Genomic DNA, 26,216 nt, shown 5'->3' on the forward strand with positions numbered 1-26,216 from the left:
CTGCTTGGCTGCATTTGTAACGGAGGTGCCCACTTTGAGCAAGACGTGTAATGTTCTTTAATTGTATTGTTCATTGATTCCATTCGCATGAAGATGAATGAAGTATTATTCCTTGTACACAAATGTGAATGTTAGCAACTTTTGTACCTTGTTGGATAGCAGATGACACAAGGAAGTAATTTCAGTAATTTGTACGCTTCGTGTCATACCATTTTTGTTATTAATACATTGCCAAGTAAAGTAAGAGTGCATTTTTTTATCATCACTTGTAAGTTTAGACCCACCCGGTACTTACATGTGATTGTTATTTGGGAAAAACTTTTTTTTTCAACGAACCACTTATTTGTTAGCTATCAGAAAATGCTGAAATGAGTTCCAGACAATGAGCAGTTTTTTCTCAATTCATCTTTTTATGTGGAAAATTGTCATTTTTTAAAGAAACAAAAGAAATTCGATTATCTCGAAAACTACTAATTTTCGGACGGGGTATCATATGGTCAAATTTATTGCAAATTGTCTCTACTTTAACCCCTTTCAGGGAATACATCTAATTACCAGTCACCCTGTATATGTTGTACCTGGCAACACTACTTAGATTAAGCCGGTGAGCATGCTACAACCATTTTTTGTCTTCTTCTTGTAAGAGAACCAAGCCTAACCTAACCAGCACAGATTATTTACCACCCTAGAAAGCTACCAGCCAATGGGAATGCTTGAAACACTTGAAGCAGCAACACTACCTTCTTGGTTCCACATGTGATGCTTCTACACTCCCCTCAGTAGTGCAGCAATCCACTTTATACAACACTTTTGTCCAATTTCTGCCGAACTGTAACTTGGACAAAAATCTTGTATAAAGAAATGAATGAATGCATTACAAACTGAGGTGAGAGTACAAATGGAATGGAGACTAGGGAAGTCAACAAAAAGAAGCCAGGTGCAACCAAGAAATCACTTCAGAAGTGCAATTTCATGGAAAAGTTAGGATTAATGTTTATCATGCAGTTGTATTGTCGATACATGGGTGCATGTTGCCTGCATCTATTGACAAAAAAAATTCTGGACTGCCAGTGTTGCCAGCGAAGATTATAAGCCACTAAAATGTCACTTTATCAGTATTTCAGAACCACAGGTGAGCTTGCCACCAATATCAAATCTGCTAGTTATGATCCTGCGATAATTTCTGTGGTAACCTATTTTCCTCCAAAATTCTCATTCCGAAAAAATCACTCCAAATTGAGCCAATAATTAATTTCTAGAATTTCCAGTATGGAGGGAACTGGCAACCAAAATTATTAGAAATGTCTCTATGGACAAGGCTCATAGTGCAGAAAACCCAGTGTGAATATTTTTCCTACTGTTTATATTACAAGTGATTAAAAATTGAGATGCAAGACTTTTGAAACACACTGTAATTATACAGCTAAAATTGTGCGTACAATAAGTTTACACAGCTTGTTCAACTGCTACTAATAGAAATATGTTTCCTCGAGTCCAGTGTCGTTCCGGTGAGAGAATGACATGGCAGGACCATCGGTGTATCTCCTTATCCAGTCCTTATAGGCGGCAACCCTGGTGAACACTGCTGGGGTGTTGCGCTGTCCACAGGGGACCTGGCCATAGGACACAATCCCTGCAACATGCCCACCACATGCCAGTGGACCTCCTGAATCACCCTGCAAGAAACATGTTATGGGTTCAGCAGGAATTTTAATGTGATTGATTGATTTAAAATTGATGGATGAGTTGGCACATATGGTTATTTTGTACCCTTCAAATGTGTACAGGGAAATATCCCCTTATGGTGAACCAAGACATGTGCATAAAGGTAGATCAGCCAGAAACAGATAGACAGTGCTGCCACACAAGGGAGATTTTCCTTTTGCAGGGAAATTAGGTTTGAATTTTAAGGAAAGAGGGAAATTTGGTGAAAAATATAATAATTTCAGGTAAATTTTAAGACCACCCAATATTAGTAGTACACATTATTGTTCGTAATATGTGGGATCTCGAAGAGTTGGTATCAAGATCAGGATAAAGATCTCTGGCCTGACCTGACTTTTTGAGGTTCCGAACAGCCAGGAAATTCCAAATTATGGTAGTTAGAAGTGTTTATTTCTTGACGTTTTGTGAAGTATGAATGTCAAAGACTTCTTGCAAATTGCAGTTTTTATTCAGGAAATTAAAAACAATCACTTGAAATGGGAGGGGGGGGGGTGTAGATTTCAAGATTTCCACAGTGCTCGGAAATTTGGACCATTTTCTGTCCTGAAAATTTCCTTGCCTACATAGCCTTGAACCTATTGTGAATATCTAGACAACAGCAAAATCAAACCACATGATGATTCATATGAATGCTTCAAAAGAAATTGTATAACTGTAATTTTTCAAGTTTTGATATGTCGTAGCAGTTTTTTCGAAAGGAGAGGACATTTTGAAAACTGCTTCACTTGTGTCAGCCAAAATTTCAGCTGAGTCACTTCCATTAGAGCCAATAAAAGCTTATTAGAATCCTCAAGCTCAGTGAAGAACACTTACCTTACCTTACCACATGGCGCTACAGCTCCTCATGGGCTTTGGCCTCCTCAACTATGTGCCTCCATCTATTCCTGTCCTCTGCAATCTCCCACCATCTTTTCACCTTCATGTGACGCAAATCTTCCAGGACACCATCTAGCCATCTTGTCATTGGTCTTCCTCTTTTTCTTGTTGAATAGATTTTTTCTTGCATCACTTTCCTTTGCATTCTATCCTTTCCAATTCTCTGTACGTGACCTAGCCACCGCATTCTTTGTGATTTAATAAATCTCACAATATCCTCTTTCCCTAGTATATGGTTAATTTCTTCATTAATTCTTATTCTCCAGAAATTATTTTCATTAACCGGTCCATATATTTTGCGTATCACCCTCCTCTCAAATCTGCGCAATGCTTCCTCTTCTGTCTTATTCATTACCCATGTCTCTGAACCATATGTTATTATAGGTCTTATTAACGTTTTATATATGGTAATTTTGAGATTCCTGTTTATTAGTTTGCTCTTTAATAATTGCATGTTTGCATAATATGCTATATTCCCCATGTATATCCTTTCCTTTATCATGCTATCTTTTTTATTTTGTTCATTTATGATCAGCCCTAAGTATTGGAATGACCTGACTCTTTCAAATTCCTTCCCATTTATTTCTATTCTTTCCTCTCTATATTTGTCAGGTTTTTGGGTAACAATCATGTACTTTGTTTTATTGACATTTGTTTCTAGTCCTAACCTATTTGCAGTTTCTTCTAATCTCTGGTATGTTTTCTTTAAATCGTTTCTTGTTCGTGCTATTATTGCAATGTCATCTGCATATGCGCATCTTTGAGTGCTCTTTGTAAAAATTGATCCTCTCTTATCTACTTTTTGAACGGCCACGTGTAATGCTAGAATGAAGAGTGTGGTTGACAGTCCATCTCCTTGTTTGACTCCTCTGTAATATGGAAATTCTCTACTTGTTTCATTCCCTATTTTCACTTTTGCTCTGGTCTGTTTCATTGTCATTTCTATTAAATATATTAACTTGATGGGGATTTTTAATTCTTGCATAGCTCTACTCAGTTTGGGTCTCCTTATACTATCAAATGCTCTTTTGTAGTCAATGAATAGAATTAGGAGGTCTATTGCATATTCATAGTGTTTTTCAATTATCTTTTGTATAACGAATAATTGATCTGCTGTACCCCTACCTGGTCTAAATCCACATTGATATTCTCCTACTATAGCTTCAGTATATTTCTTCAGTCTTTCATTAATAATACTGGTAAGGACTTTGTACACCACATTTAGCAGCATTATTGGTCTATAGTTACTACATTCCGTTCGATCCCCTTTTTTGTGTATTGGGCATATTATTCCAACTTTCCATCCTTCCGGCATTTGTTCTTCTTTCCAGATCCGTTCCAGGAGTTTATGGATTTCAATTTTCATTGTCAGTCCTGCCATCTTTAGCATTTCTATTATTATACTGTCTTCTCCTGGTGCTTTGTTATTTTTCGCTTTTCTAATTGGTATTTCTATCTCCTCCATTGTTGGTGGGTCTTCAATGCTTCCCTCATTGTATCCATCTATTCCTCCTATTCCTGTTGTTCCCACTAGTTCCTCTTCTTTTCCTAGTTGTTCTTGATAATATTCTGCCCATCTCTCTAATTTTCTATGCTGATCTCCTATCACTACTCCGTTTTTATCCTTATAGCCAATTTCCTTTGGTTGGTATCCTTTATTTACTTTTTTGATTGCAGTATATACTTTTCTTGTTTCATTTTGTCTACTCAAGTCATCTATCTCCATCAGCTGTTTCTTCATTATCTCCTTCTTTTTCTGTTTGCATGTTTTATTAGCTATATTCCTTTTTTCTCGATACCTTTCGACATTTCCTCTCATTTTTCTTTGTATCATTTTTTGTCTAGCTTCGTTCTTTTCCTTTATTACTTTCTCACAATCCTCATCGAACCACATTTTTTCCCCTACTTGTTTATCTTCTCCTATTATTTCTTCTGCTACTTCTTTTAGAGTTCCTTGTATTTTCTCCCAGTGTTTTTCGGTTGAGCTCCTCTCTTCTGCTGTCCAACTTTGTGTTTTTTGAGCTATTTCATCTTGGTATCTTTGTCTGATTTCTTCTTTTTTCCATTTCTGCATATTCCATTTTATTCTTTTTAGTTTTTCTGTCTGTTGTGTTGTTCTTATTCTCTCTCGAACTTTTACTTTCAAGAGAAAGTGGTCCGAGTCACAGTTAGGTCCTCTGCAACTTCTAATATCTGTGATTGAGGAGGAATATCTGTGACCTACCAAAACATGGTCGATTTGGTTTGTTGTTGTTCCATCTGGGGATCTCCAGGTCCCCAAATGTATATCTTTATGTGGGAAACACATGCTTTTTATTATCATTTTGTTTCTAATTGCAAACTGATAGAGTATATTGCCATTATTATTGCTTTCTCTATGTAAGGTATAGACTCCACTTATTCCTTTTCTCCTATCCTCCTTGCCAATTTGTGCATTAAAATCTCCCATGATAATAATTGAATCATATCTAGGTGTTTCTTCTAATGTTTCCTCCAGCTTATCATAAAATTCTTCTTTCTCTTGATCACCTTTGTCTTCTGTAGGTGCATACACTTCTATAATTGTTATGTTTCTGAATGATCCTTTAACTCTGAGCTGGCTTATTCTATCACATACTGGCACAAACTGCAGTATACTTTTTCTTGCTTCCTTAGTTATTATGAAGCCTGTACCTCTCTGCCCTGTCCTTTGTTCTGTTCCACTATAAAACATTGTGAAGTCTTTTTTGTCTACTCTACCCGTTCCAACCCATCTAATTTCCTGTACTGCTGCTATCTGTATACCATTTTTTTCTATTTCTTGCGCTACCTCCTGCATCTTTCCTGGGGCTAGCATTGTCTTTATATTCCACATGGCCATATTCATGTCCGTTATCCGTTTAGCTGGTCCGTCATCATGTTTATCCACTTTCCGAGGCACAAGTTGTGGTTTCTGAATGATTGATTTTTTCCGGATAAGGTTGTCAGCCTCACGCCAACCCCCAACCTGGAGGACCAGGTAATTTTCTGTTAGGGTTTTCTTCCCTTAGCCTTTATAGATCTCTCTATGACTACAAGGCAGCAGTATTTGGGACTAGGAAGGAATATTAGGATAGGATATGGTAAAGATGGGACGTTGTAGAACACCTTAGTCTGGCTTCTCTTCTGAGACCTGTCCAGCATGGGTGACCCTGCAGGTAGATTCTACCGCTGGCATAGCTCTCAGCCTCAACAAAGCACATAAACCCCTCCGCCCGCACGGTCAGTGCTACTTTAAGGCGGTGTTCCCTGGAGGGGCAGTGAAGAACACTTGCTCACATAAAACAAACATAAAAGAAATTTTGATTTTGCAAGAGCAAGTTCACTTACCACACAAGCCGATGGCCCTCCTTCCAGAGGCCCCGTGCACACCTGCTTGTCCGTGACCTTCGAGGAATTCGCCCACAAGTACTGGCACGTCTGCGTGTCTATCGCAGGTACCGGGGCATAGTGCAGGACTTCAGGGATCTTCACCTCCTCACTAGTGCTGGTACTGCCCCACCCACTCACAACACATGTAGTTCCTATTGCCAGGGAGAAAACAAATCTTTGTAGCACTCTCATTATATGCTGACGTCTGCAAATTATTTAGAAATATTACTTCAGCTCAAGAGACATGTTCCATCCGAAACAAACCCCAAAACACTGAATGCTCATACTAAGATTGGAATCAGAAATTACATCCCAAAGAGTCTGTTGCCACAAGGTTTACTCCCAAAGCCAATTTTGCATCACCTTTCTACAAACTATGCAACCAGAATATTCCATGTGTGGAACAGCACAAAGATCTTGGAGTAATTTTCAAGAGTTAACTGACCTTTAACCATTATAAAGCCAGGTTATCACTCATGTTATTCTGCCCTCAAAACCTACTGCAGAGCATGTATTTCACCCATTCTTGAGTATAGTACTCAGTCGTGAAGCGTGGCATTTTTACGTAGTCATCGCAAGATTTGCCAAATGTCAGGGTCGATCTTTCAAGGGAGATGGGGGGGGGGGGGCACAATATTTATCTGTGATAAATGCCAAGGTCACACTGCCAATTGAATGTAAAAGTTCATACCACAGACCTTATGACTACAAAATACACATAATTCTATCCCATACGACGAGAATTATTAAATATGATGGATACTGAAATGCAAGCACCTCAATTGTCGCGTTTAAAGGTAAGAAGAATCTTTATGGTTCGCCGCCAATTGTTGTTTTCATAATGAAAAGCAGATTCATATTGTTCAATGTGTACTTTTCCTCTTAACATGTGGAAATAGCAGACATTCGAGTGGTGTGCCCAGGATTTTCCAAGAGGAAGGGATTATGTGTATTTTTTAGTAGTCATTCCTAAAGTCTTCATTTTTCCATCTTTTCCTGCCTTTTCTTTCTTCTTTTTTTTCAAAGAATATTGAACCTAAGCAGAATTATGATCCTCACCACCCCTCCTTGAGCACGCAACTGAACACTCAGAAGAATCTTGATGACTCCAGACAAACCCTGCCGCGGCTGTAAACATGGGGATGGGGGCTGAAAAAAGGGCCTGTTATGACCCAGACCTTCAAGAGTGGGGGAAAGTACAGGTCGTTGGACCTGTCTGCCTGTTCGGAAGCATTCCGCTGTTCTCAGCACCGGTAGAGATCAGAGAGATTTGCACCATTCTGAGATGATCTGGGCTGACGAACACCATTGCCTTCAATAGGAAACTTGGCAGGAGGGTTCGGTGTGAGGGGTAGTACTGGGGCCTCATTTCGATGTGCTAAGATTAGCGAATCTCTTGTGTATTTCGAGCTGTTTCATACTGTCGCTTGGCTTATTTCGCACAAATATGTGAGTATTCTGACTTATTATTTTTACTGCTTCTCTAAAATATATAAAATGCAATATTTTTATTATTTTGCTTGGTCATCGCCACATCTCCCGATAACCGGATGCCTCGCCTCTGATAGTACTTGTATTAGGTCCATGGCAGATAAAACAGTAAGTTTCATCTTGAGAATAGTGAAACGTAGATGGTAGGCCTTTGCAAACCTTTCTATCTAATCTTCAAATACACAATCTTTCTTAAAACACTCAAAAGGCTATCCAATGCAGAATAACACACCATAAGCATGATATTTCAACCGTTTAGCAAGGTCTTCCTCAGACTCTGAACTAAATTAAAATAAAAATATTTTGGTTTGGAGTCGGAGGAAGAACTTGCTATAAGGTTGAAACATCAAGCTTATAGTGTGTTATTTTATAATAAATTCTGCTTTGGTCAGCATTTTGGGTGTTTTATTAAACATGGAAACAAGGCTTAATAGTGTTACAATCTTTCTCTTCTCCGTTAAGTTTCAGATTTGAGATTTTTTACACACCCGTGAATTGACAACTTCTCACTGGTATCGTAAACTAAACTCTTGCCACTTTTCCATATCCAGGTCTAGCCTACCCTACCAACAGCATGCATCAAACAGCTGAAGAATCAGTAATATTAATTTTACTGTGTTATTGTTTTTATTGTGTGTACACCTTATTATGTTAATTTCCATTTTTTCAGGTCGATATCCTAATTTAAATTAATTTCTTCTGTATTCAAGATTTTTCAAATAAATTACTATTGTAGCATGTGAGATCCACAGTAGACTGGTCAGCATTTCCTCTGTGAAAACATAGTTCCCAGGTTTGAACCATGATCAAGGCATGGTTTTCATTGTTTTTATTCCATCATTCATTTCATATTTCAGTCATTCATCCTTATTGTCACGATCAACCCAAGTGGTAGAAAAGCAATGTCAAGCAACCATAATAAAAACAAGTATTGATCCTTCCTTTTCTCTCTATTCTGGTTATTTTGACCTGATCACGACTGTGAGGATAAAATGAAGTTGATAAAGAAACACTCGCAAAGAACATGTTTTAATTTTCAATTCGTTTTCAAAATACAAACTACTCACCTGCTTTTGGGCCACTTTCCTCGATGCCTATTGGCTGCACATACTCGTCGAAGACAAAAGGACTGTTCACTCGAATCAGGGCAATGTCGTTCTGAATTTTACTTCTGCAAAATAGAAATAAGTTTTAATGAGATGAACCAGGCCTTTTCAGCATCTACAAACTTTAAATCTAAAGCAGGACCTCCACGATAATGCAGTTGCTAACTCTCTTGCATTTTAATGAAAGTGTGTCTGGTAGAAGCACAATGTACAGTGGTTTGAATTCATTTTAAATTGTAGGTTCAGTTTGCATGTTTTGAACCTGGGAAGTACCTTCAAAGTTTAAGTCCATCCACACTATGCTCAGATAGACTAATTGGATCTGGACCCACTGTTTAAAGTGGAATTCAAACCAAATCATTGGAAAAGACTGGTTCTACCTTTGAAATGCCAGTTTGAAAGTTAGATGACTGAATTTCACATTTCCCGCAGTCAATTACAAGCTAGCCTGATATCACATGTGCAGATGAAATGACAGGTGTTCGAAAGTGAGCTACTATTCCACCGAGACAAGAAACATGCCCTATTTTATGAGATGAGGCGCGACCATTGTGCCGATAAAGCTGAACAAATGGCACCGACTCGCGTAGTGAGGACGGGCCGAACACTGATTTTTAGTTTCAATTTTAGTAGAATTTCAAAGCTGCAACATCTCATAATGAAAAAGTTTCTGAACCCAGCATCACACCTGTTCTCCAGATTTAAACTGTCTACATCATCTAATATCGTCTTTGATTAAATTACTATATTTACTTCTACTTTACACATTTAGGCAAATCCAAAATATCTGTGGAAGCTTGATAGCGCTAGAAATCAACAATTACAGAAGCTGCTGGCCTGCTGCTAAAAGCTTGTTCCTCGTCATACATTTTCACAGTATTTCCCAAGTGTTGCCAAGTCCCAGGCATCTCCAGAGCAAGTGAACAAAACAAGTCTCTGCGCATGTACTGACTCTAAGAGACGGTGTTAAAGGTGGAGCTACTGCGGAGCATGCGCACTCATCCAGTTCCTCTCGCACATCCGGTTAAGCTGATGGTCCTATGGTCATTAATATGAAGCGGTGACATTGAGATTCTTTTACAAGGAAAATGGGTGTCAGCTGTGTAGCATATGGTTACACAGTTCGATCGGAAACAAATATATTGAGTTAAGTATCACTTTGTAAGTGTCCGAAGCACATAGCGAAAATAAACCTGTGGATAGAAAGCGGAACAAGAAAGGATTGGCACGGCTCAAGACAGTCGTTTGTACGACTTGCATTTTCTTACAAGCATGTGGATCATGGATCTGTCTGTGGTGGTGTGGTGCTGAAAACACGTCTCTTAGGGAGGTTTCGGGTCGAAGCGACACGCGACACTGGGTCTTCACACCGAAGTGGTAAGCGACACAGGACTCTCTAGTCTATAAGCAAGCATTCACCGTGCGTGGGTGACCAATAGACCAACACGACGCACGTCACTTGGAGTTTGAGTGACACTTTCAGCTTCGGTTTGAAAGGTTCTATTCATTACTGATGGTTTGCTTGCAAAAGACACATGTCACTTCGAACTGAAAGATCCCTTACAAAGATTTCAGACCGAAGTGACAAGTGACACAAGACCCAAGCAAGCATTTACCACGCATTCGAAAGCAACGGATCGAGGCGACACCATAGAGAAAAGGTCTCAGTCCGAGCGACACGTGCAGCTTGTTGTGTCGCTTTGGTTATAAAAATTGCATTGATTACCTAGGGTCCGCTTTCAAGCGACATGGAGATTTCACACCGTGAAATTATTCTAAATCAAACCATTCACCACGCATGCGAGAACAACAGACCAAGGCCATAATGCATGGTATTGAGAAAACAGCCCAATCCAAGTGACACGTGCCTTTTGTAGTGTCGATTCGGTTTGAAGAGAAGCTTTCAGACTGAAGCGACAAGCTACACATGAGACTTGGAGAGTAACTTCAGAAATAAATAAAAACCTACCGAAACGACACGAGAAGTTCCACGTTTCACTTGTCGCTTACATGTCGCTCTGTTGGCTTTTTTATCAGTACCGTGCATTTTCTCGCCTTGGTCTGTTGTTTGCGCATGCATGGTGAATGGTTTGCTTTAATGCTTCTGTGTCGCTTGTCTCTTTGGTGTGAAATCCCCTTGTCGTTTCAGTCTGAAAGCTTCCTTGGGGAGAATTCACACCGAAGGGACAGGCAACATGTGCCACTTGAGGATTTCACCAATCGAACGCATACTTCTGCGACCTGCCATGTCGCTATGAATTGAAACGTAGCTGCTGATTGGCTCGTTCCCAAGCGACACGTGTCGCCTGTCGCTTTGGTGTGAATTCTCCCTTATCGTTTGCAATACAATCGTGCAAGTAAAAGTTGCATGTCTTATCATAGCTTTGCCATAAATCCCTCAGGTGCCAAGGCGAAGTTGATGTCACATATACTTACTAGTATTTGTATTACTCGTTACTGTTGCAGATTTGTTGATAAAGATTCACTTCAGCATACATCATAACAATATCATCAGTTTTATAGCATTCTATTTCTTTCACGTTTCACAAAATTGATCATTCAAAGTATTGAACAAGTCCACTCCTTCATGGTGAATCTTTAGCAAATGACTTTCTTGACGATCGTCGCACAACTGGAAAGAATGGGGACTGGCCTAAACCGGAAGTTTCGGGGGAACCGGGCAAGGCCGTCACCAATGTTTATGTTTACATTTTTAACAGGGTCTAGAGGGCTCGACCAATGAACGCGCGAGAGGGGAAGTGAGTGCATAGAGGGAAATATGCGGCTACAACTACCAGACGTTTTCAGCAACGTTCACTGCTTGCTCCGTCCAATCGCTTTCTCCCCTTCTCTACCGTTATGTGCAACCTTGCTCCACAGATTACCGAGACAGTGTAGCCGTGGATTGGGTTTGCTTTTAAGTCCACTTTGTGCACAGATAGCGTAATCGGGACTGGACCTACAGTATAAAGTGGAATTCGACCACAATGTGCATCCATCGAGTATCGAACCCGGGAACCTACTGAATTTTTAACCTTGATTTTTTTTTAAATTTCGCTTTGAAAACCGGGAATTGTATCAGACTTTTGTCCCCAGCAACCCCCTTCCTTTTTTTAACTTATTGACAAAAAAAAATCTCCAATGTTTCAACAATCGAAATATATATTATAAATCTACCATTTTTGTATTTGAACAGCTTTTAAAAACAAGGTTACATGTGGTAATTATGAAGTAACAAAAACAATTAAATAATGTAAATTTAACAATTCTAAAGGAAAAGTGACAACCTGTTGTGCGGACATCCATTGATTTCGGCAAAGCTGATCGACTGGCATAGTGGGAATGCACACATGCATTTGAATTTGATAATCAAAGAAACAATAGCTATCCCAAATTTGATAAAACACTACGTTGGCTGAAAATGTTTCGAAAGTTTTATTAATATCATACACAGGCAAATAGGCACTTTAAAATTAAAACCTCGACTCTGGCAGGGCTATATGTAAAAATAATAGGCTATTGATATCGTTAATATAATGGCTTTATGTACGTGCAACATGTATCCAAATTGTGTAGAGAGAAAATTTTATTTGGTATAATTTTAAAATATATAAACAGTAACAATGAAATTAGGTCGCATAAAATCTTTCGATCTTTTATCAGTTTCAGTAATCTTTTCTCGTTTTCTTCCTCTCTGTAATTTCGTTTCCTATTATTCCCTCTCCATTTTCTCGTTTTCTTCCTCTCTGTAATTTCGTTTCCTATTATTCCCTCTCCATTTCTTTTTCATTCTCTTCCTTGTTCTCTTTCTAGCCTCTTAATTTATCTTTTCTTTCGCTCCTAGTTTCTCTACCTTTCTCTCTCTCTCTCTCTCTCTCGCTTATTTATTTTCCTTTCTCTCTCTCTCTTTTTTTGCTGCTTCATTTCTCTTTCAATCCCCCCTCCTTCTCATTTGCTTTTTTAAATTCCCTCCCTCTCTTCCTTCTTTCTTTCTTTCGCTTTCTTCTTTATTTCTGCTTTTCTACCTTCTTTCTTTATTTCACTTTCCTTCCTATCCCTCTGTTTTGCCCGGTCGTTCATTCCTTTTCCTTCTGTTTCAACTTTCTCTTTCTCTATGTATTTATCTAATTCTCATGTGAAGGTGGCGTACTCCCCCTCCCAATTTCCAAATCTCCGGGAGATTGATTGATTAGCATTATTTTACTTCGCTTTTTGTGCCACTTTTGGCTAATTTGCGAAGATGGGGATGAGTGATGGATGATATGATGATATTGATGAATGGACACTCACAAACATCCACGCCCAGGCCAGGATTCGAAACCGGGACTCCTTGCGTCGTAACGCCATGTGCTAGCCACGGGGGCTTGCAAGTCCCGGAAGAGTATCACTTTTCGCTGTTACATGTGGGTATGCATTGTATTTCCCCTTGTTTATTAACTCCCATCCCCCCCAAGGCCCATGACGCACTCCCCCCAAAAAGGTAGAACGCCCCGTTTATGCCGAATTAATTACTCACATTATTTTTGTCAGACAAAATTTGCGGAAATACCAGGGGTGCAACCACGAATTTTTGTCTGGAGGGGGGCAAATACAAGGATAAACGTACCAATAATAATAATAATAACATTACCAGTAGTAGTAGTAGTAGCATCAAAGACGTTATTATTCTCATAAATTACGCAAAAAGGTGGTAGAAGTCTGTGCTAGAGCATTTGAAATATTTTTTCAACACCGTCAATTTCACTTTAGCTAATAATGGAAATCAAGCACACAAACTGTGCTTTTGAATGGCAGAAAATGAATGATAAATGCATTCCGAAGATACAAGTGTATCTTTCATGTACAACATGTGTTTTACACATATGCAACATGGAGCGACATAAAATAGAAAATACATATGCAACAAGCTAACACTAAATTGTGTACGTATTCAAAGCTTATTGAATACAAATATACAACACATATTATTTAAATACATTACAATATAGAAAACAAGTAGAATGCGAGCGAAGCGAGCAAGAAAATTTTTAGATCCAATTTTTGCAATAGAAAACAATATTGATTTAATAGAGCGCAAATAATTTCACTGGACGTCATGTCATTCTCTCTTTTACAACTTTTTTTTAGATCCCGCCGCCTCTAGCTACAGCTCTGAACTTGATCAAAACGAGAAAAGCATATAATACGAGCGAAGCAAGCAAGAAAATTTTACAAAATTGATTTTTATTTGCATAATATTTGAAATCGAAGGGGATAATTGCTCCTGCAGGTGCCCTTGGCCGTCAATGTTTTTTTCCCCCCTTGCTACCCTAGCATTGACTCCCGTCGAAGGTTTGGGGGGCAATGACCCCCTGCCCCCCTGTGGTTGCGTCACTGTATCATACAGACATATTTAAGCAATATACGTTTACTTTAGATACTTTAGGCTCACTGTCATTGTTAGTCAACCTTATTCTGCTCGACTAACCTTGTATTAATGCGAATTCCACGCCCCGCTCCATCCAAACCGATTCTAAAGGCATAAGAGGTGGTGTTTCATTTCAACCGTATCGCCGCGATCACCCACAGGTAGGTAGAAAAACTATACATAATAACCAAAAATAAAAATCAATAACAATCAATCAAACGATACGATGATCTACCCCATTTTGTATGAAGATATAGCTATAGAATTGGTATAAAGTTCTGTTCCGTGGACAGCCCTGCCCGAAAGTGTATCGATTCTGTACGGACAGAATACAGTGTACTAACATAAATTGAATTGTAATCAGTGGCACCAACTTACCTGGGCCTGTGGGGCTCGAGCCACGCAACAATTTGCCTGTAAGTTTTTTGTTTTAGAAATCAAGTTCCCGCGCTTAAAGAAATAAAATGTTCCATCATTATACACCTAAAGATTTCTCGCAAATTAATTACTGACTGAGTGTTATCAAAATATTTCATAATAACCTGTTACTGGAAAGGGAGGAAAGGGCTTATAAGCAAGATGAGGAACGATAAGCACTAAAAACTCTCAAAATAGGCAATCAAAAAAACTGAAAATTCTAACAATTGATTTTTCTTCGTTTTCCCGGACTGTACACTCAAAAACAGTTATCATCTAATAGGCAGTTATGATTAAAATAGGCAAAAACAGCCACTATAACATTCACGTATTTCTCTCAGAAACGGCATGAAACGTAAAAGCCTAAAATAAAATGTTAATAGCATAAATGTGTAAAACAAATCTCGGAGTTCACCCAACCCAATATTTTTCACTGTTTGTAATACAAAATCTTAGAAACAGAAAGACCCACCACCATATTTGAAGCTCTGGCCTGGAAACCATATCTCTAGAGTCGAATGTACAGACATGGGGAAACGAGCGGCTAGAGATAGCTATAGCAACTTGGAGACATGTGCTAATAGCACTAAACCTGACCTGCCTAACCTACACACATATGCATCTAATAGCAGAAATATTCAAAACTTAACCTGCCTAACGTATTCACATGTTTATTTCTACTATTAGATGCATACGTGAGTAGGATATGCAGGATAGATTTGGTGCTGTTAACATATGTCTTCAAGTTGCTGTAGCCGCTCAGAGGGAAGCCTGTAGATCGCATATCTACTGAGGACACAAATATCCCGTCGTTGCAGTAAATGAGAAGCTGCTATGTGAAACATGAAAACAAGGGGGGTAAAGGAACAATAGGGGAAAAACAATAACAAATACAATAATAAAGAGAGAGAGAAACTAAGATAAATGAGGAAATTAGCCAAAACTTCTTGCAGATGACTTACCGACTGTACCTCTCATGTACAACAACGAAGCTTGCCTTTCTGCGCTGTTCTGCTTCATGATTGGCCCTAATGTTGTGGTCCCCTGCATCTACCTGCAACGGAACATTGGATACGTCATCATTCCGTTATTTTCTCGCGTTTCAAGAAACGATAAAAATTCTGAAAAATTCGTTCCTCATTTGGTTCCTTAAAGCTCACATTCGAGCTCGATACAGTGTGAACAAACGTCATTTTCACCAGTTAAGAGTTTCTCGTCTAAATCGATAATAAAATATGTTTCGTAAAAATTTTAGATACTGTGGCAAGTCATTTCGTTCCCGAAAACGTTCTTTTGAAGCTAAGAATTACCGTATTAAAGCGCAACGCCACAACTCTCGTGCTGCCATCTACAATTAGCTTGGTCTAATCAGCCCCTTTCCGGGAACATTTCGACTGCCCGTCGTGTGCGAGATGACACAAAGGTCGTACTCGAAGCGAACATCCTTCGAAACTGGTCTCGCACTTCAGCCTTGAAGCCAAAGCCTACCACTTCCTTCTGCTTTTTATTTTAAGAGCAATATCAATAATACCGTGCGTCCATTTCCTTGCGAGGCCGAGAGATCGGGAGAAGTGGGGCGGGCGGCGGTAGCGGAGATGCCGACATTTTCGACCATAAAGTCCCGCTTAAGTTTACCTTCGAAAGCGTTTTGCTTCGCTCGGAATCGTTTGGAGCTCGAAATCGTCAGATCGAATGTGCAACACTGTATCAAGATTACGTTGCAGACTAAACCGTTAAAAGTCAATGGTTTTCGTGAGCATTCAGTTCATTCCTCCATGTAGGAAGTGAGGAACTTCCTACAGTTTCATTTATACTTATTTCCAGTTCTATACTTTTTGAGAGTTTAATGAGCGTTATAAAATTTTGAGCGCAATCAAGGTTCGCTACTCGACTGTCAAGAGCGACAAAGACGGCCGTCTTTGCCTGGCGCTGAGGAACCTTTCTCGTCATCCTACAGGCAGATTTGTGAGGGGCAGTGCAAGGAAGGGGGGGGGGGGTTGCCCAGTTATACGGTCTGCGAGGAAGGTCCCGTGGGTTCCTCAACAGTGATGCCAACTCTAGCATAATGGTTCTAAACCTAGCAAAATTTGAACTTCGTTGGCACCCAGCACTCTGTTTATGGCATAATGGAAAATCCAGCATCAACTCAAAAACGGGCGTCCCTGGGTAAAAGAGAAATTGAATTCTAATGAATATATTTTGAGGAAATATTTATTTTTAAGAAAATCTCCAGATCTTGTTTGTACTTCTCTAGCGGACTTGTTTCAATCAAAAGGAAGTATGTCAACAAAGGGACAAGCTTTTATAGGCCTCGTTTTAATTTTTTCTTTATCCTCCCCGATTTAACATTTCATAAAAGGAAATCGGTAGAAAGAGTTGCAGGTCACAAATAAAACAAACGGACGCCGTTACCAGTCATCGAATTTTCTTCAACTTTTTTCAAGCACTATGCTAAACCCGTTTTATTGAATGGTCGAAATTCCCAATGTTGCTTAACTACAATAAATAATCAATAACGCAGTTCACAACTCCAAAATAGCAAAATAAAATTGAACTTAAAACTACTGCAGTCATCAGAAAATGATGATAATAAAATAATAATAATTGTATAATAATAATAATAATAAACCCTAGCATCACATTTAGCGTAATTTATGAGTTGAAACAGCACCTTTTCTTATCAAGGGGTTGGTATTGGCAAAGCTGTTTTTAATCCACACATGACAGGGCCTGCAGCTAACATTACAAATCTAATGGCTAATCCAAGGTACAGGCGATACATGCGACTGTGTAATTGAACGCATTTTCGAAAACTTTCCTCGGTCTGTTTACCATAACTTCCTACACCCCCAAAATTCCACAAGTCGCCAGTGTGACCATTGTTTGCAATCTGAAAGCTCCGAGCCTGAGTTGTTCTTTCCTTCGCGACTACAGGTGCCCTGGAGAGAGCTGCGAATAAAGTGAGGAACAGACCTTAAACCAAGAGCGTGTTAATTTCGTACTGTGTGAAAGAGTGTGTTTTTTTGTTACTTGCCGTGCAATTTCTTTGCATAATTGCAGTGTGTGTGTTGTGTGTGTGTGTAAGTGAGGCGATTGAAATGGCAGCCGAAAAGTTCACGTTAGAACAAATAATCTTTATGTATGACAGTTACGTGAAAACACTCATGTCGAGACGTGTATACGCAATTTGCACAGAAATTCCCTGGCGTTTCACTTCCAGGTAAAGAGATGGTTAGATGTCTTGTCCTTACATTACGAGAAACTGGATCGTTAAATTTTAGAACGGAAGAACTTTTACGTGTGAATCAAAATTTCATCAAATGATGCGAGGAATGTGTGAATATATAGGTGGACATCACTTCGAACACAGGTTAGTGCTCGTTTTGCAATATTAATATAAATATCTGCATGCTAATGATATGTCCATAAAAATAAGCGGGACGTTATCGTTAATGTCGGATTCACCGCTAACGCCGCCCGCCACACTTCTCCCGATCTCTCGGCCTCGCAAGGAAATTGACGCATTGTAAATTTATTATTTCTTCTGGAAATAAAAATCTCTCGAATTACACTTCGAATGCAGCGCCATAGAATAAAGTACACATGAATTAAACCCCCCATGAAATCGCATAACATTTTTAAAAAGTTTTTATACTTGCATTTACACACAGTAGATGAACCACAACAAGCAGCTGGATTTTCGACTTCCATGTTTCAAAATAAAAGAATGAGTGTAGTAAATAAGTGTGTATTGCCATGCCACTTACCGAATTGCATACTGCCGGCTCGATTGCTCGTTTAATTGGCACTTTCGAACTGCACTAGGTGACGTCACTTCAAGCCTGCTTTTACACCTTTCGGACACATCCAAAGTTGAGATTGAGGCTTTTTCGTAAGGCCGAGGCGAGAACGACACAGGCATTTTGTAACATGAGAAGAGAAAACGGGCTTCCACTAGGAGCTCGTTTCATTTGTTACAAATTCACTTAACTCTGGACAAATTCTCTAGGGGTGTGCGGGATCCCGAAAAGTCGAAAAATACCAAATGGGTCATTTTAAAAAGAGCGGAGCCCGAGAAATCTCCCGGCGACCTTGAAGGATCCAATGGGAGGGTAGGTTGTGTGGAGGCAAATTTTGTTTTCCAACCGGTAAGCCTGAAAGAAAGACAGAGTGCCATCGGATCAGTCTACTGTTGTCCTCAGTGTTGCGAACTGCACGATTAAGTGTCCAAGTGTACTGTATACTGTCAACGATGTAGCATATCCACAAAGCTAGTAAACTTGCATTGTACACGTGTCTGACACTCCTCAGAAATTATTAGTTATCATTCCAGAAATGCAAAAAAAACGATCACTTAAAGGAAAATGACGGAATGAACAGCGTCGGGAAATTTTTAACATTTCCCGTCCCGAAAATTTCCCTGCTTTGGAATTTTTCCCGTCCAGAACGTTGGGATTTAAAAAAAATTCCCGTCCCGATCAAAAAATTTCTGTCCCGTACACCCCTAACATTCTCTGTTCACGTGGGCACAAACATTCTGTATAGCAAACGAGATTAGAAAGCCTCACCTTGAAGAAAATCGGAGGAATCCCAAACACGCAGTGAGCGGCCGTGAGCACCCAGTACTCGTTGAGGATGGAACCTCCACAGAAGTGGGAGTAACCCCCAAAGGTCAGCATCTTCAGAGACACCTGGTAGGGGAACTGACCTGTGAAAAAAAAATCAATTTAGTCCTTTTTGAAAACACAGAATGACGTTATTCGCAAATATCCATTGTTTTCAATGATCGTATTTTGTCATTATTATTATTATTGGGTAATGCTAGCTCTCTCTCCTCTCTCTCTCTCTCACGATCATTGCACTCTGTCTCGGGAATATCTGGAGCAAGAGATTGAAAATTTGCACAAGTAGTGACTCGAGAGGGCTTGACCAATGAACGCGTGAGAGCGGAAGTGCAGGGGAATACACGGTTACAGCTACTAGCCGTTTGCAGCAGCGCGCACTGCTTTGCTCCGCTCTTTGATTCCCTTCTCTGACGTTATGCCTTGCCCCAGAGATTCCCGTGATAAGAGCGTAGAATATTTGTACAAGATCTAAAAGGACTGATACCAAGGCTGAGATGGAAGAATCATGTTCAAGATTTGAGGAATAAATTACACATATTGGACTCGGTTTGTTTTGCTCCCTGCTGTAGCAGAAGTAAGTACTTGCGAGTTGAACTATAATATATATATATATATATATATATATATATATATATAGTGTCAGCAGTGGCGGCAATTGAGTGCCAAAACTAACGGGAGAGGGGGTAGGAAATTTATTTTCTCTTGGAAGACAAAAGTTTGCATTACGAGGCCATAGTATGAGTGAAAAATGGAGAGCAGCTGCTCCTCTTGTACCACCCCTAATCGCCACCACTGATTGTCAGAGAGAAATAGTGCGAGAAAGAGATATGAAAATGAAGAGAAAGAGAAGTCAAACAAATGCGTGCGTGTGTGAGAGAAAGGTAAACGAAATGAGATCGTGAGAAAAAGAAAAAAATGTATGAGAGAGCAAAGAAAAATACAAAAAGAACAGATAAAAATGAAAGACTATGCACATACACGCACAGATACATGCTACACAGCATAACTGTTACGAATTAATTCTTTCTATCAACCTGCAAGCCTCCAAGGTTCGTCCTTTTCCGATATGGGGCCATCAACACCCTCTCGCGGCGTGTTGACAAAACATCTGCGAAGTATCACCCTGGTAATCCTGTAGCTTACAATGCCACCAAGTAGTCCGAGAAATTCCCTGCGACCTTGAAGGATCTAATGGGAGGGTAGGTTGTGTGGAGGCAAATTTTGTTTTTCCACCAGTAAGCCTGAAAGGAAGCCAGAGTGCCATCGGATCAGTCTACTGATGTCCTCAGTGTTGCGAACTGCACGATTAAATGTCCAAGTGTACTGTATACTGTCAGCGGTGTAGCATATCCACCAAGGTAGTTAAATTTACATTCATAAATACACAAAAATATGATAGCTGACATACGGATGACATATTCTATGTGAAGATAAATGTTTCCGAGCGTTCGGTCCATGGACACATCCGCCAAATAGAGTTGGTAAAACTCGCTGGCCGCGGTCACACTTTTTTCAAGCGCTTTGCGAGGTGAAAAGTTACGGTTTTTCAGGCGGGTGAATTTCTATTTGTTTGCTTCAAAAACTTTAGTGTTGGCATTGTTTACTATTTACTAGCCTACGGAAAGAACTACGTGGTGCCAAAGTGGATTTGTGAATATTGCAATGTGTGAAAATCTTGAAAATTGTTTCAATCATCCGCGATCGTCTGTTGCATTAAATACGTTTGACAACAGACCAACTGAAATTCGAAAAAATGAACAACTGAGCCAGGACATTCATCGTTGCCCTTAGAGACGTTATGGAAACAGTATCAGGTAGAGTGCTAATTTTTTCAGAATAACGTACCATGTAGAAGCAATGAATTCTTGGTTTTCTTAATCTTTCGGGATCTGCTTTCCCATCGGAAAATGTCACCGCACGCCACTGCACAGATATATGTATCGAGAAAGAGGGGGGGAGAGGAAGAGAGTAAATAGATAGATAGAAAGACTAATTTTAAAGAAATATAAGGGATATCCTTTTCGAAACGCACCTCTGTTCCACGTAGCACGCACTGGATTTCTAGAAGCCAACGGGGCTTCTGGCACGTGGACCCACAACCAGTTGAGTATAATCCTCTAATGTGAGAGTTGGTTGGTAACACGTACGTTTGTGGTTGTCCTTTCAACCATTTCATCTTATAAATAAAACAAAACAACACCAGTTTTTAAAGGAAAAAAATATTTCAATTCAAGTTTAGAATCCACGAATCCAAAACCAAGTCTTTCTATCCTGTGCGAAAAAGTTCAAACCATAAATTTGACAAGCAACGGCTGTCTTCAGTCTTGTGGCAAACGTAACCGTTGTTGAATTTTCACATACATTTATTAACAACTATCGTCCGTTTTTTGTTTCAGGTAATTTACCTTGATTGGCTTCAGAACCTCCCACAACTCGTGCATTTTCAGACGAGGTCTCAGGGCTGCTTGCTGAAACAAAACAATTTGGAAGTGAAAAAAAAATGTATCCAGCACATAGATAACTCACTCCATGGTTGTACAGTGGGGTATTACTAAGCAAATTGTCCATCACCATGCTTATTTTCTTTGTTTTTCACGCCAAATAGCTGCTGACAACCTCATGCATCTTACTTGTTTTACGTAAGATGCTACAGAAGTTATCACCAGCTTTCTTGACGTTTTGTTCTTGATTGTTGAAGCTCTTATTGCGTAAAACAAACCTGGTGATGGACAAGTCGCTTGGTAATACTACTGTACTTGTACAAAGAACGGAAGGGGCTCTAAGCACTGTCAATCTAAATTTTGATGCACCATTTTTTTATTACATTGCATATTTATTTCTTATTTAAACATATGCCAACATATATTCACGGGATAGTGAATAAAATTGCATAACTGAAATTCAAAATAGAGTAAAACCTCATTAATCCGAACTAATTGGGGGGGGGATAAGTTGACCGGTTTAACGAAAGTCAGGATTAACTGAAATAACCTAAAAGAACAGTAGAAAGTGCATTGAAACTCCGTTTATAGCAACAAAACACATTTATTATGGTATATTTAAAGAGCATAGGCCTAAATACACTATACAGTACAGTACAAAGTCTGCGGGAAAGAGATGTTCATTAATGGTTGACTGCCTTTTGTTTGGGAAGTTCTCTTGTTGACTTCTAGCCAAAACCTTGCATTCTGCTTTTCTTTTTGCCTTTTGCCTGTCCGGATTAAGCGAAGTCCGACTTATCGGGGCCCGGATTAACGAGGTTTTACTGTATCACATTTTTTTTATAAAGATACGTTCTCGATCTCTAGCATAGCGCGATGTGATCAGCACCGCGATCGGGTTGCTTTTAACCTCAGTATTGCCCCCGGTACCCATTGGGTAGAGGCTGCGTGTGCCCCAGAATCGCTTAATGCAAGGACATTGTCAGAAAAAATTCCCACGTTCCCCTACGCACTGGAACACTGCATTACTGTATAAAACCGTGTTTGCGTTTTAACCGTAAGTCAAAAGTAACCGCTGCTTCTAAAAAAAACTAAAATTAGTTCCTTTTTTACAACCAGGCACGTATCTAGAAATTCGATAATATATCGGAAGGGAAAGGGGAGGGGGGGTCCGAACCAAGTGCCTCGGGTATAATAATAATAATAATAATAATATAAATGTTTATAAATAATACGTTAATATAATTTATAAGTCTATGCATACTATTATGTAAATTAATTAATATTGTTATTATTACATAAATTACATTACATATCTATTATCTAGCTTACGTGTAGTTAAGAGCGCTAAAATTCGTATAAAAACAACTGTCCTGGCAAGGAAATTCATGTCAAAATGTAAAAAATATTTACTGAATAACAACAAAGGACGCTAAGTCTAGATGTTGAAAAGTGAAGTTCCTTATTAATATCGTATGCATATTATTAAAGTAAGTATAGTAGGGTGCATAAATCTTCTTTGGTACCGTCATTCAAAGCTGTATGACCGCAATCTAATATCGATGGAAATAAATAATTCTCGATCGCACACGAAATGCTATTTTGATTATTTACTTTTAGTACTTCGTAAGGTTTTCGGCGGTACGGATCCCCTTGGATCCACTAAATACGTTCTTATTCACAACTTAACTTACACACTCGCTGAACCAAGACGAACACCAAAAAGATATACACTGCGCTAAATTTTTCCATGGTGTAATACCTGACGCACGTTGGATCCGAGAGTATTTATATTCCTCGTTATCATGTTTGTTCCATGTCGTAGTAGAAATGCTTGTAATTGGTGGCATCGAACCCGGGCATGTAAAACACTTTTGTTTCTCTCACCACGAGTCGCGATGAATTTCGGTCACTGGAACGTTGGCAATTTTATCACGCTTCTCCTTGTGTACAGAAACTGTGATAAGCGAAGGCAGGAAAAATCCAACGCGAGAAAGCGATAAAGGAATAAATTGAGTTAAATGAACCCGTTTGGATGGTTTACGCATAGGATATTCCAAGTTTACGGCCGAGGACAGCATTCAAGGTTAGAGTAATGTCCTTACACGTGTGTTTAAAGGAAGTTTCATTTTTGTGATTCATGATTATAGTTCTTGAGAATTCTACATTTATGAGCTGGATTTAGAATTTTTTTTAATTTCAAATTGCATTGCTCTTGCTGGTTTCGTCTGTCTAACACCATTGTGGAGGTCTAAATCTTAGTGATACGTATGATCACCAACGTGGCGGAGTGGTTAGCCAGGGATTCCGGGTTCGAATCCTGGCCTGGATGTTTGTGAGTGTCCATTCATCAATTTTATCACATCATCACTCATCCCCATCTTCGCAAATTAGCCAAAAGTGGCACAAAAAGGGAAGTAAAAATAATGCAAATCAATCAAACCAAGGATTTGTTACGGCTCTCTTTTTTAGAGGCCAGTGTCATATTTTCCTATGTTTCTTCTGGAGGCACATAGTGGTTCGTATCCCACTTTAAACTGTAGGTCCAGTCCAGGCCCGTAGCTAGAATTGATCTCCAGGAGACGCTCACGGGTTATCAGGCTTTGTAAACAAAGTCAATTTTTCAAAAGTTTGACAGTATTAAATGAAGGTATATTATGTGTGTGTGTGTGAAGGATGGGGGGAGCAGGGGGTTATTTTAGAAACATCATACAAATACTACATTTTTTCTATATCTTTTAAAATATCGCTTGAAGTGTCAATTGACTGCTACTGAAATCATCCCTTACTTACTACACATTCCATACTACTTTTGATGATGCAGATATTTATATCACACAAGAAAAAATGACAGTATTCAATCGTAGTGCCTAGCCTACATTCCACCTCCGGGTCGAAACAATAAAACTCCCCTTCGTTCTATGTTGACCTTTGAGGCAGATACTGAGGGGATTTGCATGATGACGTGTCAAAGTTACAAGTTTCTGTCTAAACGGGGGGTCGCAACTCGCAACAGGGGCAGCGAAGGCATAGATATAGAAGCTCCCCTATGAAGGAACTTTCTAAAGTCTAGAGAAGAGAATATTCTAAATAATTGTCGCTATTTAGACTTCTTATAAACAAGATGAACGAATGTACAGTAATAGCTGTTGTTCACGCTCCCTGAAGTTATCCTTCACCAAAGTTGTGAGCAAAATAATATCTGCTGTCTACATTTTCACTCTTCACTGCAAACAAATTACACAAAATAGTTTTACATAATGTCAAGGGGGCTGACAGCAGTGCCAGGGGGGGGGGAGGCTGACAGCAGTGCCGGGGGGGGGGCTGACGGAAGTTCCAGGTAGGCTCAGGCCCCCTGGCCTCTGCCTGGTCCAGTCCCGATTATCCTTTCTGTGTATAAAGTGGACTTAATCCAACAATTCAAGTAATTCCTATGTTTCTTCATGTATCTGACATATTTAGATTAAATCAAGACTCAAGTATGATGGATTGGCGGTGGTGGGGGGGGGGGGGTAACAATCTTCAAACCAGCCCTTGGCACGCTACAGGAAATACTTCCTGCTTGTAGAACGGCGTAATAGCAACGACGTCGTCTTGTCGGGTTCGATACATAGAAGCATCACTGAGCTAGCCCCAAAGCTCGAACAAATATCACCCCGCCTAACAAATTTCGCTTCAAGCGCTGATTCTTAGTACATCGAACAGATAAGCACATGGGCGATTGTTACTTTCGTTACACTCAAAAATCCAATAGGCTAATGGTCCCAAAATTTGGAATGTTGCAATTCATTCTCACATGAACAAATAGCTCAATAATTTAGGATAAATTTTACACGATTTCTCATTCACAAATAGAAAGGAAGCATAAAGGGTACACAAAATATAAAATTTCCAAAGGCTGTAGGCCTACTTATTGCAAGTTTATAACTAGGGCTCGGAAGTTGAGGAAAAATCCTTTTTTTCCCCCTAGTGTCCGAAGACGAGGCCCAACATAATATATGTTCATTTTGGGTCATTGTAGGCCAGAAAAAGGTGGGTTTTATTTGCCCTTTTTTGCCTTTTTCGGCTTATTGATCCTTTTTTTTAGGTCTTAACGGCTCCTTTTTTCAACTTCACCTTCTTTCGACTACGTTTTTACTGCCCATTCTCAATTCGAATCATCATCAGTTCATCACCTCTTAGACATCCTTTCTGTAGTAAAAAAATAAAAATAAATAAATAAATATACTGAACAATCCCTGAAACGAGAGAAAAACATTTTTGGACTGAAAGAAGATGCATTTCATTCATATAGTTTCCTCGCACTGTGTGTTCCATAACACCAGAATTTTGTATTTTCTCTATTCATTAAATAGGTAATTAAAACTGAAGTTATTAATTAATTTGGATCACATTTATACTTCCTTTTTTTCCGTTTTTAGGTCCTTTTTTGATATTTTTAGGTATTTTTATAGGTATTTTGTTTGGCAATTTATAGGTCTTCAGCTTCCGAGCCCTATTTATAACAAACGCCAACGTTATATATATATAAACAAATTAAAAACAACTCTGAAATACATTTTCATACTTAAAACTGCAAGAAAACTACGATAAAGAAAATTGTTAAAATATAAATCGAATAGGCCTTCCCGATGGCGTAGTGGTAACGTCGCCGCCTGGTAGTCAAGGAATCCCTGGTTCGATATCCGGTGGAGGCACATAGTGGTGCTGATCCCCCGATTAACCTTTCTGTGCATAA

At 39.3% G+C, this 26,216-nt stretch overlaps 1 protein-coding gene across 1 annotated transcript; it reads right to left on the reverse strand.

The window, feature by feature from the left end:
* Positions 1-1,441: 1,441 nt before the first annotated feature.
* On the reverse strand, positions 1,442-23,230 carry LOC145996799 (trypsin-like). Its single transcript, XM_083133330.1, has 7 exons — positions 23,173-23,230; positions 21,443-21,505; positions 18,981-19,120; positions 15,375-15,466; positions 8,550-8,653; positions 5,950-6,143; positions 1,442-1,676 (listed from the first exon to the last, which is right to left on the reverse strand). The coding sequence occupies exons 1-7, from the start codon at positions 23,228-23,230 to the stop codon at positions 1,470-1,472; spliced, it is 858 nt and encodes a 285-aa protein (XP_082989456.1). The 3' UTR covers positions 1,442-1,469.
* Between the last annotated feature and the right edge of the window lie 2,986 nt (positions 23,231-26,216).

The sequence above is a fragment of the Lepisma saccharinum genome, chromosome 13, assembly GCF_977018435.1.
Source record: "Lepisma saccharinum chromosome 13, izLepSacc3.1, whole genome shotgun sequence".
Taxonomy (NCBI): domain Eukaryota; kingdom Metazoa; phylum Arthropoda; class Insecta; order Zygentoma; family Lepismatidae; genus Lepisma; species Lepisma saccharinum.

What these genes read in the sequence shown, in the direction of transcription:
- LOC145996799 (XM_083133330.1), bottom strand. Translation starts at nt 23,230, where the DNA reads ATGGAAAAATTTAGCGCAGTGTATATCTTTTTGGTGTTCGTCTTGGTT. An exon ending in TTCCTCCGATTTTCTTCAAG is followed by an intron (nt 15,467 to 18,980) that starts GTGAGGCTTTCT and finishes GTTCCGTTGCAG; the next exon opens with GTAGATGCAGGGGACCACAA. An exon ending in GGAAAGTGGCCCAAAAGCAG is followed by an intron (nt 6,144 to 8,549) that starts GTGAGTAGTTTG and finishes CCCTGGCAATAG; the next exon opens with GAACTACATGTGTTGTGAGT.